The sequence below is a fragment of the Dipodomys merriami genome, unplaced genomic scaffold, assembly GCF_024711535.1.
Source record: "Dipodomys merriami isolate MVZ:Mamm:240054 unplaced genomic scaffold, mDipMer1.0.p SCAF_50, whole genome shotgun sequence".
NCBI lineage: Eukaryota > Metazoa > Chordata > Mammalia > Rodentia > Heteromyidae > Dipodomys > Dipodomys merriami.
Window position 1 is genome coordinate 1,623,149 of NW_027206069.1, and position 14,028 is coordinate 1,637,176.

The 14,028-nt window shown below is 65.7% G+C and overlaps 1 protein-coding gene across 4 annotated transcripts; it reads right to left on the reverse strand.

Moving 5' to 3' along the window:
• Nucleotides 1-602: 602 nt before the first annotated feature.
• Tnfaip2 (TNF alpha induced protein 2) lies at nt 603-13,767 on the reverse strand. 4 transcript variants are annotated; one of them, XM_069997509.1, is made up of 12 exons: nt 13,683-13,767; nt 9,825-10,170; nt 8,825-9,452; nt 7,015-7,129; nt 6,774-6,896; nt 6,519-6,619; nt 5,706-5,804; nt 5,229-5,361; nt 4,322-4,444; nt 3,989-4,144; nt 3,712-3,833; nt 603-2,215 (listed from the first exon to the last, which is right to left on the reverse strand). In XM_069997509.1, the coding sequence occupies exons 2-12, from the start codon at nt 10,153-10,155 to the stop codon at nt 2,074-2,076; spliced, it is 2,073 nt and encodes a 690-aa protein (XP_069853610.1). In that variant the 5' UTR covers nt 10,156-10,170; nt 13,683-13,767; the 3' UTR covers nt 603-2,073. The 4 variants fall into 4 exon arrangements, with proteins under 4 accessions (XP_069853610.1, XP_069853609.1, XP_069853612.1 ...); XM_069997508.1 differs by lacking the exon at nt 13,683-13,767 and adding an exon at nt 12,552-12,629; XM_069997511.1 differs by lacking the exon at nt 13,683-13,767 and adding an exon at nt 12,261-12,308.
• Between the last annotated feature and the right edge of the window lie 261 nt (nt 13,768-14,028).

The window sequence follows — 14,028 nt, forward strand, 5'->3', positions numbered from 1 at the left end:
GTGCTCTTGGGGGGAAGGATCTCATGCAGGGTGGGGGCACTGTCCCACATTCTCCAGGCCTCGAGACCTCCAGCACCCCCAGCTGCCATCAGCCCTGGCATGGAACTCTCCAGAAAGGGCCTCCCTCCTCCCCTCTCCAGCTTCCTCGGTCCCGATGGACAGCTGCCTTTTGGAGCCCTTCCTGGGCTCTGTGGAATGGCTGTCACATCTCTCCCCAGGATCTTTGCTCTGTCCCCTAATTCTAGGCCAGAACTCGCGTGCAGAGGTCTCCCCTGCCCCCTCCCCCCACCACACTGGGAGCTCCCGTTCACTGCGGCCGTTTTCACGGTCAGTTCTACGACTGTGAGTCCACGCCGGGCCCAAGCACGGAGTTAGAACGGTGGAGTCCAGTCCCCACCCCTGCAGCCCTCATCCGAGCGTCCCAGCGGCACCCACCACGCTGGCCCGACACGCCACGGCTCAGCTCGCAGTGAAGTGGCCGGCATTCTCCTGACTGGAGTACAGGGGGCGCCAGAGAGCCCAGACCCCAGACTGGGAAAGCCCCCAGAGACACTCCTCATCCCACCACAGGTTTGCAGCTCCCAAAACAGACCACTCAAAGCCACTCTTAAAGCCATGTTTATACCAAACTGTACGGCGCTGAGCGTAGTACACATGTACAAAAGCAGTACTATAAAAATAATATTAATATCAAACGAGCGAACTCCTACAAACACCTTTGTGCACCCACAGTGTTCTAAAACAGTACCTGGGAAGGGGGATAGATGCAGAGAGCCGGCTCTCACCCACCGCTGGGCACTAGAGAGGCCATGGAGGCCGGGTCAGGCCTGGCCCGTGGGGGGTAGAGACCGGGTCAGGCCTGCCTGTGGGGGGTAGAGACCGGGTCAGGCCTGCCTGTGGGGTGGTAGAGGCTGGGTCAGGCCTGCCTGTGGGGGGTAGAGACCGGGTCAGGCCTGCCTGTGGGGTGGTAGAGGCTGGGTCAGGCCTGCCTGTGGGGTGGTAGAGGCTGGGTCAGGCCTGGCCCATGGGGTGGTAGAGGCTGGGTCAGGCCTGGCCCATGGGGTGGTAGAGGCTGGGTCAGGCCTGGCCCATGGGGTGGTAGAGGCCTGCCAGGAAGACTGGACTTTGCTGGAGTGGAAGGTGCCGGGGGGGGGGGGGGGTGGGCAGGGGACAAGCAGAACGGCTGCCCCACGATGGTCTCGTGCCAATTCTAGACGGCGTGACTGTTAGTGACACAGAAGATGGGAACTGAGGTCGCTTACAGCTGACCTTAAAGCAGAGACGGGTGAAGGTTCTCGACGGGGCCCTTCGGTTTTGGAGTGGGAGAGGACAGATGCCACGTGGCGCCGCAGGCCCGGAAGCGAGAGCCTCCCCAAATCCTGCCTCCTCCCTCCTTCTGATGCTCGGTCTGGATTCTGACCCACAGAAAATCAAGTGTGGTGGTGACGCGGAGACGTGCTACAGCAGCAACAGGGAAGGAGCACAGAGCTCGCCCCGCCCGGCCCGGCCTCAGTCCCGGAGACGCCCTAGCGGCTGCGCCCAGCTGCGGTAGATGCTCAGGCCTCCTGTGTCCACTCTCCAGAGTCCTCGAAGAGTGCAGAGAGTCTAGGCAGGAGCCTAGACAGACAGATGGCCCTGTCAGGACCACAGCACAATCCAGAAGTGGGCTCTGACGCTGAGTCTGCCCCCGCTCACCACAGGACCCCAGTGAAGGGTCCACCGTTTCCACTCCATTCCGGTTCAGTCTTCAGGTCTAGACTTGCTGCCCAGTTCGTGGTGGCTGGGAGGGAGGAGGCTCGGCCCCCGGCCCGGGAGAGCTGGAGGGGCTGCTCGCATGGTTAGGACACAGACTGGAGAAGCCGGGCCCTCCTTGCCCGGCGCCCTTCTTTTTGGGCACAGACCATCAGCCACCATCTGCAGCTTCCCTCAGCAGACTGGAGTCTGTCCACTTCCAGCCGCCAGGGTTCTAGTCCAGTGCCTGGCTGGCAGAAGGGGCGGGGCAGAGCGGAGGAGCCGGTGGGGCAGTGCCCGATGCTCGCTGTCCCTCACAAGCAGGTCAGACCGCAGCAAACGCTAACCAACATTTATAAGTGAAAACAGGGACCTGGAGGACTCCTGCACCCCTGTGCTGATGTCTAGAATGTTCCGGATGCTCCTGACGTCGCTGCTGGACAGGTTCCCCTTGATGGCCAGGATGGCGCTCAGGTGGTCTTTGCTGGCAAGCAGAGTGCTCTGTCAGCCAAGTGTCAGCCACGCCCCTCTCTCACAGTGTTCCCAGCTCTCCAGGCTCCAGACCCACCCCAGGACCCCTGCCCGAGGGACCCCTCATCCACTGCACTGAGACCAGCACGCTGTTCTTCCAGAACCTTCCTCCTCATGCCCTCAAAGTGATCAGCTACTTCCCACCCTTTAGGTCTCACCTCTCCCCAAAGGCTTTTCCATCTTTCAAGTCAAAAACTCCAGCTTTTCAAGATCTGGGTTAAACTCTCCAACTTGAAACTGTCTTTATTCCTTCTCCTTACCTCTGGTCCTCAACAGACTATAGGCTATGCCAGGGAAGACTGAGGCCTGGTCTTGTATTTCACTGTACCCAAGGGCCTAGAACAGAGTCAGGGATCTAGGAGATACTAGTTGTTGATGGGATGAGTAGAGGGATGAACAGGTAGGTGGGTAGATGTATGGAAAAGTAGACCAGTGAACAAATGGATAGACAGAAGCATGGATACGATGGATGGATGGATGAATGGATGGATGGATGGATGGATGGATGGATGGATGGTTGATGAATAGGTAAGTGGGTATGGGGACAGATTGATAGATGGAGGATGGATGGATGATGGTGGATGGCTGGATAGATTTTGGATGATGGTGGATGGCTGGATAGATGATGGATGCATAGATGGATGAATAGGATAAATGGGTATGTGAATAGATGGATAGATGGAGGATGGATGGATGATGGCTGGACAGATGATGGGTGGGTGATGGGTGGATAGATAGGTGGATGGATGGAGAATGGGTGGATGATGGGTAAATGGATGATGGGTGGATAGTTGGATGGATGGATGATGGGTGGATGATGGGTAGATGGATTGATGGTTGGATGTATGGATAGGTGGATGGATGGATGATGGGTGGATAGGAGGATGGATGGATGGATAGGTGGATGACGAATGATGGGTAGGTAGTTGAGTAGACAGTGTGGGTGCCTGTGTGGGTGAATGGATGAATGGACAGGCATGGAGGAGGTCCACCCCAGTTGATGTCCATTCATCCTTCTCCTACTACCTCAGAGGACCTGGCTCAAGGAAAAACAACTCATCAGAACCTCCACAGAAGGCCCAGGGCCCAGGACACAGGTCCAGTCTCAAAAAAACCCATAAGCTGAAAGGTAGACCACGGCCTCTCTAGTCTGTGCAAGCACTCTGATCTGTGTACGGCACACTCAGCTCTCCTCTAGCTGCGTCCTCCGGGACGCATCCTTTCAGGCTTCCGCTGTAGAGTGGATGAGCAGTGCCACCCTTGCAGAGCTGTAGTGGGGGCCAGGGGCATGGATTCCTGGCTAAGATCTTGACACAGTGCCTGGCACGTGGTCGGCACCCAGCACGCATCAGCCGCCCTAGGAGGTACTGGCAGCTGAACCAGTCAGGCCTTGAGGGGCCGACGTCAGCTCCGGCGGGGCTGGGAAGGGCCGCGCCAAGTCCTCCTCACCTGAAGTCAGGGTAGCAGGTGGCGTAGGTGGCCACCTCGATCTTGATGGCACTGGGGTCCTGCAGTCGGATGATCTCAGCAAGAGAGGGGAGGGCGGGGTGTAGCCAGGTTGCGGGGGACCCCTGTAGGCATGGGGCTGGTTGAGAAGGGCTGCCTCTGCTCCCGGGGACACTCGGGGGGAGGGGAGGGGGGCTCAGGGAGGTCTGGAGGGGCCAGGGGCTTGGCGAGCAGCAGCAGCAAACCATCCCAAGGGCCCCCGGGGGCTGGGTGGGCTCACATTGTGCGTGCAGAAATGCTGGATGGCGTTGGCATTGGCCAGGATGTGTCTGGCCAGCTGCTGCTGCTGCTCTGCGGTCTTGAGGACCAGGCGCCGCTTGCTGAGGCGGATGATGTATTCCTTCACCAGGTTTAAGTGCACGGCCTCCATGAGCTCCTGGGTGGGGGAGCAGGGGTGGGGTGAGCCGTCCGCTCTCGATGCCCGTGCCCGGGAGTCCGGAGTCACCTCGGCGGTGGCAGCCAGGTGCAGAGGCAGGGACGGGCGGGGCGGCCCCGTGTCAGCACCAGTATCCGCGCCGCTGCCACCCACAGGCCCACCCTCCAGTCCCCTCACCTCCCGGAAACAGGTGTGCAGCTCCAAGAACTCGGGCAGCCTCTGGGACACCAGGGCCAGGATCTCATCCAGGGTCTCTGCAGCTGCCGCCCAGCGGGTCTGCGTGAACCTCTTAAAGAGCGGCTGAGGCAGGACGGGCGGGTCAGGAAGCGCAGACACCTCACATGTGCCTCACACACACATGCGCCTGCGGGCTTAGGACTCCCCCAGAAGCCGGATGGAGCCCAAGTCCCGGCTCACAGACAGGAAGTGGAAGCAGGGTCTGTGCACTCTTCTCCAAGGTCACAGGGCCGTGGGGCCTGGCGGCCGCGGCAGCCTGTCCACAGGCCTCGGGCCTTTCCCACCGCCTCCCCCTTAAACAAATAAATTCCTACATAAACAAGGCCTTGCGCCTGACTGGGCACGAAGCCCGGAGAATGTCACGCGCGGTCACTGCTTGGGCCTTTAATATCCCTGACTGGCCCTGGCCTCCTGTCTCGGACACTGGCAGGAAACCCTGCCTCTGCCTTTCTTTGGACCCCGGGACTCCTCTCTGCAGAGTTCTTGGCTCCCAGGACACACAGCCAGCAGCCAAAGGCCCTGAGCACCGAGGGGAGTGGGCGGGGGCTGGGACCGGGTGGGGACGGGGCACTGAGACCTCTCCAGGCCAAGCGAGCCACAAGAGTGGGTGGAGGGTGCGGTAAAGAGCACTCTGGAGACCACTGCCCACGCGCCCCGGCTCACCCACGCTGACCACGCGCCCCAGCACCACCGCGCCTGACCACCAGTGCCTCCCACAGGGCCAGGGCAGCTCTGGCCACCTAGGGGCTTCTGCCATTCCTGAGCCCCTCCAGGGGGGCATGGCTCCTGGGCCTCCCCCGCCTGGGCCTCCCTCTTGTGCCAAGCTGAGGGTGAGAGGCTCCGCTACCTTCAGGTCCATGAACAGGCTCTGGAGCAGGGTGTGGAAGCCACGAGCCTTGAGCTCAGTTAGGGGGGTCAGCAGGTGGCCTAGGAGATTCTGTGATATCTGCTGGTTCTGCTCCATGGATTCCATGGACGTCCTGTGCAGTGGGGACAGGGAGGTCAGAGCAGCCTGCCCGGCCTCTGACCTCCATCAGCGAGCCGGTGTAACCTTCCTGCCCGCAAGGATCCCCCATTCCCTGTGGGATCAAGGCCAGTGCTCCGGCACCTGCCCTACACAAGCACATGCCCGCAGCAGCGCCCATGGCCGGCGCGCCACCCCGGCCTCGCTGTAAGTAACCCGCAGATGCCTGGCGCACGCGGGCTCCTCCAGGCGGTACAGACCACTCCGGGGCAGATCCTGCTCACTTTAATTTCGTGTCTTTGCGAAAGCCTCTTCCTGCCTCCCTCCCCGTCTCCCCCAGGCAGCCCCCCAGCCCCTCACCGGAAAGACAGGCAGTTGTTGATGTTGGCCATGACATTGGCCCTGTAGTGTCTCAGCTGTCTGCCTCGCTCCAAAAACTCATCAAAGGCGCACTGGTAGCTGCAAAACCAGAAGGGACACTTGACACGCACGCACGGGGCCTCCGGGTGCTCCATCTGCTTGTCTCTCCGTGGCCTGGGGAAGGCCCCTAGAGACCACGCCACTGGCCGCACACGCTAAGGCCTCTAAGGAAGGTGCTGTCCAACTCTGGGGTCCCCCCTCCCATCTCTTCAGGAAGTGCTGTAGGTGGCTTCAGAGCTGGGAACAATCGAGTTAATGCTGGGTTGGAAAGGGAGGTGGCAGGGCTCCAGTCCCCAGGGGACATCCTCTCTGAAGCAGACTGCTCCTCGGTGCAGAGTTTTGTGGATGGGGTGGGGTGGAGGCCGAGGCCTCGTGCTCACTCCCATCGTGGGAGGCCACCACACCCTGGGACAGGAGCAGCGGGGAGGGGCCGGGGACTGGTGGCTCTGAATGGCAGCGAAGGTCAGGGCTGATGTTACTGGAATCCCCACCCTGCCTAAGACTCAGGGAGAACCACGAGTACAGAGGTCCCGCAGGGCCCTCCTGAGCCTGTGCAGACGCCCCCTTCAGAGCCCCTCCTGTGCCCCACAGACACGCGTACCTCCTTAGGAGCCCCCTGTGCCCCACGGACACACGCACCTCCTCAGGAGCCCCCTGAGCCCCACGGACACACGCACCTCCTCAGGAGCCCCCTGAGCCCCACGGACACACGCACCTCCTCAGGAGCCCCCTGAGCCCCACGGACACACGCACCTCCTCAGGAGCCCAAGCAGCTCCACCAGCAGCATGTGGGATATCTGCGTGGCCAGGGCGGGGGTGATGGACCCAGCCTTGGTCTGACCTTGGGAGATGATCTGTGGGGGGAGAGGGGGAGTCAAGCAGGCGCCGGCCTGGGCTTTGGCCTGGCAAGGAGGGAGTGCTCCCTGGGGCGTGAGTGGACACAGGCTCCGCCTGGGCATGCACAGCCATCCCTGCGTACCCTGCGCCTGAGTGGGCAGTTCACAGTACCTGCATGATATCTATGGCCAGCTCGCTGTGGCAGTGGCCGTCCAGCCTCTGGGGGGCCACATCTTGGGCCCAGCGCTGGGACTCCAGGTTCAAGGCTCGGGTCATCAGCTCTCTCAAGTTGGCCTGGAGGGGGAAGGGCAGTCATCATGCCACAGGCCTGCCGCCCTGCTCACCTGGAAGTACCTGGCGTGCTCCCTGCTGGGCCGGCCCTCCCCAGCCCTGCCCCCAGCGCGGCACTCACCACCTCATTGGACAGGAAAGTGTTCTCCAGCAGTCTGATCTGCTGGGTGCTTAGGAGGCCCCCCAGACCCACGCCTTGCAGCTCCCCCGCCAGCTTGGGGCTGTTGAGGATTTCACTGTGGGAAAGAAGTCGGGGGGGGGTACAGGGCTGACGGGAGGGCTGTGTCTCAGCAGGAGACGCAGACCCCCCCCACTCTTACCCTCCCCCCTCCCTGCTCCCGTGTCCAAGGACGGGCCCTCAGCTACGGGCTGGATTTAAGGCCCAAAACTCGTGATCAGTGCATCCTTTCTCACTCTACCCTCCACACCTGCTCTGAAAGACCCCCCAAATCCATCCATCTAGAGGCTGCCCTGGCCTGTGTCCTACCAGCCCTCCCCCCCACACCTGGCCCTCTGCGGGACCCCTCTCTTGGCCTCCCTGCTGCCAGCCTCCACCAACTGTACCCCCATCACCCACAGCCTCCTTTCCAGACTGATCCCACAAAGACTGCTCACAAGGACAAAGCCCAACTCCTGACCCCCAAGCCCAGCCCACTGCTCCCCAGAGCGGACACTGAGGGGGAGGCCCCGGGAAAGACTGCCGGGGAGCGACTGGCCCCCTCCCGGAGCACTGTGGTACTTCCACCGGGTGCCGGGCCTCCCAGGAGACCTGCCCAGTCCTGGCATCCTAAAGGTTCTTTGTCTTCCCGGAGGTTTCAGAACGGCCTCTCCGTACCCCTCACCCAGGCTCTGTGAAGTGGCCCCTCTACTGCCCACACTTTGGGCCACATGGACCCCAATAATGTCTCCTTACACCTGGTGCCCTGGCTGGCTTAGTGTCCCTCTTGGCTCTGTCACTGGGGCTGAGCCCAGCCCACACATGGCAGGGCCAGGCTGGCCCCAGCATTTCCGGGTGAGTCAGAAGCCGGCAGGAACTGGACAAGGATCTGGATAAGGATCTGGCAGCTCCAGGCCCTGTGCCTGTTTCCGTTTGCCCTGCTGGCCCCTCACCTACCCCTACCCCACAGCACCCTTTCCCTGGCTCTTCTACCAGAGCCTGGCCCTCCCCACCAGCAGAGCCCATGGCCACCAGAAGGTCCCGAAGACCCGCAGACACTGCCCCTGTCACTTCCCCCTTCCTTCCTTCCTTCCACTTGAGACTTAGGTCAGGGTGGCGGATAGCAGGGGCTGAGCACCTACATGACCTGGACAGTTCCACCTGCAACTCAAGCCCCTCCCCCCAAGCTTGAATGAATGGAATTGGAGCCAATCAGAGGATGGGGCAAAAGCCGCTGGGTACCAGCTGCCTCTCCTGCCACAGAGGCTCTCTGCGGAGGAGCTCCTGCTGTTGGCACGCAGGCCCTGCATGGCGCTCACCACAGGTGACCCTGCACAGCAGGCCTGTCCCAAGAAGACGCCTGACCCCTCTTAACCCCGGCTGACCCCACTCAACCCCGGCTGACTCCTGGCAACCCCTGCCTGTCCTGTTACTGGCGGATGCCCTGACAGCAGCCCCAGGCATGGCATCCCATGCCCCGAAGCTGCTCCTGTCCCACAGTGAAGCCCAGCGCGCCCTGCCTGCCCATCCATTTAGTCGAGCGTCTGGCGAGGGTGGGACGCACACGCGCGCACACACACACACACACCTCAGGCCTGGCCTCCTCTCAGAGCCCCTGGTGTGCCACACCCTCTCCCGGGCTTCCTCCCTCTTCTGTCCTGGACTCTGTCCTCCTGCCCAGGCCTGGCTCCTTTGAGTCCAGTCCTGAGGCGCCCTCGGCTGTGCGCTCGATGCCCCCCGCCCGCCCCCAGCACCCCGCCGGCGCCGCCCTCACTTGGGGTACAGGTTCTGCGCCCAGAGCAGCAGCAGGTAGGTGTCGCGCTCGCACAGCTCGAACTGCGCCAGGGCGCCCGCGTGCGCCGCGAAGAGCTGGTGGTAGCTGCGGGCGTAGGTGGCCACCACGTCGAACTCGGCGGGGAAGAGCGGCTTGAGCCGCTCCACCACGGCGCCCAGGTCCTCCTTCATGGTGCGGCCCATGCGCAGGAAAGCGCTCTCGGCCTCCGAGCGGCCCGCGGCGCCCGCGGCCGGCCGCGCCATGCGCTCGGCCGCCGCCTCGGCCACCGCGCCGCGCCACAGCTGCAGCCAGCGCCGCGGCCGCGCGGGCGCCAGCGCCGCCGCCCCGGGCCCCGCCGCCGCCGCGCGCCGGTCCTCGCGCTCCTGCTCCTGCAGCACGGCCAGCGCCTGGCGCAGCCGGCCCGGCGCCGCCTCCAGGGGCCGCCGCAGCACGCCCAGCACCTGCGGCCGCAGCAGCGCGTACAGCGCCTCCACCTTGCTCTGCCGCAGCACCAGCTCCGTCTCGCTCGCGCCCGCCGCCGCCGCCGCCTCCAGCTCCCGCTCCAGCGCCAGCAGCGGCCGCGCCGCCTCCAGCCGCCCGCTCTCCAGCGCCTCCTTCAGCTCCTCCACTGCGCCAGAGACCCGCGTCAGGAACCCGCGCCCCGGCCCCGCCGCGGGGCACGAGCGCCGGCCCCTCGGCCCACACCGTCCTGCGCGAACGGCCGCTTTCCCTCCCCGCCCCGCCCGGGCACGGACGGGAGCTACCCCGACAGAACCGCGGCCCGGGCAGCGGCCCCCGGGGCCCCCACCCCGCGACTCTCCGGCCCCGCCCACCCGCGGCCCCGCCCCGAAGGCTCCGCCCACATGCAGACCCCGCCCCCGAAGGCCCCGCCCGCCTGTGGGCCCCGCCGGCCCCGCCCACCCGCGGGCCCGCCCCGAAGGCCCCGCCCACCCGCGGGCCCCGCCCCCGAAGGCCCCGCCCACTTGCGGACCCCGGCTACCTGTGGGCAGTGGGCCGTCCAGCGCTGGCTCTGGCTTGGGCTCGTTCTCCGGCTCTGCGGGGCTAGGCTGACTCTCCTCCCTCTTCTTCTTCTTCCTCCCCTTGGTGAAGACGCTGAACATGTTGGCCAGTCCTTTTGACTTCTTCTTGGCAGCCCCTTCCGCCTCCCCGTCGGGGGCCGCCCCGGCCTCCGGGGCCGGGGTCAGATCCTCCGAGGACGCCTCTGACATGGAGGCCTCGGACTCCGACGAAGACTGTGGTTTGGCGCGGTCTCCAGGGGTGCCGAGGGTCTCTGGCACAAGGCCCTGGAAGAAGGTCATCATCTTCAGCATCACCCAGGCTCAGACCTGCAGGTTTGGGTGTGGAATGAAGAAGATCAGCGATAGACACAGCGGAACAGACTCCCGGCCCCAGGGCATAGCTGGGTGGCAGCACTGAGCGCTTGATCTGATTTCACCTGTACAACTACCAGGGCCCCAGGCCATTTCTGTGGCCGGATGAGAACCCAGCACCGCACCCCCTCCCTGGCCACAGACGCCCCACACGAGCACCTCCTCTTCCCATGTTCCATGGCCCCTCACAGAAGTTCACATGCGGCAGGGAAGAGGCTGGGAACCCCAAGCTTCCCTGCACAGGAGGGGCCTTCTCTGTTCTTCTCCCTCATCCCTCCAGGCTCTGGGGAAGAGGCAGAGTTCATGCTGCTGTCTCTTTGGACAGAGCTAGAACAGAGGCTCAGAAAGATAGAGCCCGGCCATGTGTCCACAGACCTCCAGCCAGCACCCACACGTCCTGCCCAGCCCAGCCCAGCACAGAGCCTGCCTGCAGTTCTTACTTGGCTTTCGGATCATGAAAGTTGCCATGAACAGAAACACAGCTGCTCTTACTGGGGCTACAGAGAGAGCAGAGCCTGACCCCATGCTGGTCTCAGAGGTCAGGTCAGCAGAAAACATAGGGCTCCAAGTGCTGGGCCCTAAAACTAAACCCCAGTCTGCCAAAGAAGGGATAGATCCCCTCAGACAGTGAGGCAGACAGGGGGAGCCTCTCCGGGCTCCCCCTCAGAGAGCCTCTCACGGTGACATAGGGCTCAGCAAGTCTGGGCGCTGCGTGTGGTCACCCAGTGTCAGTGTTTGGAACCCAGGCTTCCCGCCTCCCACCCTACCCTGCCCTGCTCCCAAACCCGGTGACGTCATCTTCACAAGCGCTCCGGGTTTCTACACCCTTCCTGGGTGCCCATCCCATCTCTTCCCTCCCAAGCGGAAAGGGTGTCATTTCACTTCAAATATCCCTGTGTTCCGCAGCCGGCTCTTGGAAGTCAGGAAATGGGGCTCCTATGGCTAGCTTTTCTTGTCACCCCATCCAGAGAGGCAGGGCCGACAGAGGGGAGCATAGCCGAACCTGACCTGCTGGTAACTGGCACGACCCGTCGCCACGGGCCCCTGCCTGACCTGCTGGTAACTGGCGTAACCTGTAGCCATGGTGCCACCTGCCCGAACCTCTCTGGAGAATAAACACACAAGCGGAATCTCCTGTTTATCAAGATGACTTGCGACCGCGAGGCAGGCAGGGGCTCGCTGGGAAGGAGGAACGGGCGGTGATGTAGAGGTCTACAGAACGGGGCCGCACAGGGCTCGGCTTAGGCCTTCTCCCCACAGCCCCTTTTGCTTCCGGTGGCGCAGCTGCCTGGCGCAGTCTCTAAGCAGCCTGTCCCACACCCTGGGGTTTGGACAGGGGAAGATAGGGTTCCTCCCCCAACAACCTCCGAGTCCGGCACGGAGCCCTGCACTCCCGGATCTCAGCTGCCTCCCAGCCTCATTCAGGCTGAGAATTCCACCCCCGGACCAGGAAGGCAGAGCCAAGGGCCACAGAATTCCACCCGCCACCCCCATCCCATCCCATCCCATCCCATCCCATCCCATCCCATCCCATCCCCGCAAGCGTCTATGGGAGCTGGTCTGGCAGGGGAGCTGCCTGCCCCATCCCCGGTGCCCTGTCCCTCTGTCCTCCTGGGCTGGCAGGGGTGGCCAGCGCCGCTGCCCCCTGTCCCTCCCCAGCTCTCACACCTCCTGGTACTGCGCGGCTTCGGGGTGCACACGTGCCTGTCCCGCTCTGCACCTCTCCCCTCGCGCCAGCGTGTGGACTGGACTAGACTGCCCCCTTCCTTCATGGGCCTCAGTTTCCCCTCTGTAAAATGTGGAGGAGACCCCCATCTCTCAGTACTGCTCAGGACAGCGGCAAGGACGGCCACCAGGCGGGCCTGGGAAAGCCAGGCGCTTCCCGGCCGGAGCCGCGGCGCGCAGCCCGGGCGGCAGAGCGGCCCGAAGCCCGAGGCCGGCCCGACCCGCGGCGTGGCGCTGCGGGGCCGCAGGGGGCTGCTGGGGACGCGCACACGCGTGCACACACACTCGGCCCCAGGCCCCGCCTCCTTTCCCGGCCTCACCGGTCCCTGGGCCTGTCCTCCGGTCCCGGTGGCAGGGGTGGCACATCCGGGCCCCGGACGACGACCCCGGCCCGGTCCCGCCCCTCCCTTCCCGGGCTGGAGCCCGAGCCGCCCTTCGCGCGCAGAGCACCGGCACGGACGGGGCGGCCGGGGCCAGGCCCCTCGGAGGGTCCCGTCCCGTCCCGTCGGTCCCTCCGTCCTGCCCGTGCCGTCGGCCGTCAGGCGCCCCAGGCCGCTCCGCGGGAAGCGGCCCGGACGCAGGCGGCCGCGCGGCGGCCCCAGGTCACTCACCGTGTCCGGTCGGACGCCGCTGCCCGGGGCCCGCTGGGCCCGGCCTGAAATAGCCGCAGGCCCCGCCCCCCGCGCCCCGAACGCCCCGCCCGCCCGCCGCGGTCAGCGCGGAAAACCCGCGGGCGGAGCCCGACGGCCCGGGCGGGGCGCCGTCCCCCCGCCGGCCGGCCATTGTCCACACCGGGCCCCGACCGGCTGCCAAGGCCACGGCCGCGTCACACAGCCGGGGCCGGGGAGCCCGCCCGCCCCCGCCCTCGGGGAGCCCCCCTGACCTCGGGGAGCCCGCCCCCGCCCTCGGGGAGCCCCCCTGACCTCGGGGAGCCCGCCCCTGCCCAGGGAGCCCCCCTGACCTCGGGGAGCCCGCCCCCGCCCTCGGGGAGCCCCCCTGACCTCGGGGAGCCCCCCTGACCTCGGGGAGTCCGCCCCCGCCCAGGGAGCCCCCCCCGCCCTCGGGGAGCCCGCCCCCGCCCTCGGGGAGCCCCCCTGACCTCGGGGAGCCCGCCCCTGCCCAGGGAGCCCCCCTGACCTCGGGGAGCCCGCCCCTGCCCAGGGAGCCCCCCTGACCTCGGGGAGCCCGCCCCCGCCCTCGGGGAGCCCCCCTGACCTCGGGGAGCCTGCCCCCGCCCTCGGGGAGCCCCCTGACCTCGGGGAGCCCGCCCCCGCCCTCGGGGAGCCCCCCTGACCTCGGGGAGCCCGCCCGCCCCCGCCCTCGGGGAGCCCCCTGACCTCGGGGAGCCCCCCTGACCTCGGGGAGCCCGCCCCCGCCCAGGGAGCCCCCCTGACCTCGGGGAGCCCCCCTGACCTCGGGGAGCCCCCCCCCCCCGCCCAGGGAGCCCCCCTGACCTCGGGGAGCCCGTCCCCGCCCTCGGGGAGCCCCCGCCCTCGCCGGCCCAGGGCCCGGGGTGCGCCTGGGGCACAGCGGCGGCCGCACCGGCCCGTGGGGCGGGCGGGCTCCTGCAGGGCCAGTCGGGCGCGGTGCGGTGGGGTGGCCGCACGCAGCCCGGGACCCTCCCCCTCTGCGCAGGGCCTGCGGGCTGGGCCTGGCGGCGTCGACCCCCCTCCCCCTCCGCACCCCTCCCCCGGCCCCTCCCCTACCAGCTGGGAACCCGCGGGGGAGGGGGGGTCGGTCACCAGGAATTTCCGCTCCCCCAGCCTGGGCTCCGCCGGACGGGCCGGGGCTTCCTCTTCCTCGGGTCCGGGCCTGCCCTGGGGCCCTGAAGACCCCCGCTTCCGGCTGCCCCTCCGGCCGCTCAGGTCAGGGACATGCGCAGCCCGGCCCTGGTCGGGGTGCGGGGCGCGGCCTGGGTGGGGAGGGCAGGCCTGGCCGCAGCCTCCTCCGCTGGGGCTGAGGCCGATTGTGCAACCAGCCGGGTCTCCATTTCACACACACACATAGACACACACAGACAGACATACAGATAACACATACAGATAACACACAGAGAGACACACAGAGACAGATACAGATACACAGACA

Excerpts from the sequence above, each read along its gene's own strand:
- Tnfaip2 (XM_069997509.1), bottom strand. The coding sequence starts at position 10,155 with ATGCTGAAGATGATGACCTTCTTCCAGGGCCTTGTGCCAGAGACCCTC. Across the intron at positions 9,453-9,824 it reads GGACGGCCCACTGCCCACAG|TGGAGGAGCTGAAGGAGGCG; the intron begins GTAGCCGGGGTC and ends TCTCTGGCGCAG. Across the intron at positions 4,445-5,228 it reads GCCTGTTCATGGACCTGAAG|CCGCTCTTTAAGAGGTTCAC; the intron begins GTAGCGGAGCCT and ends GTCCTGCCTCAG.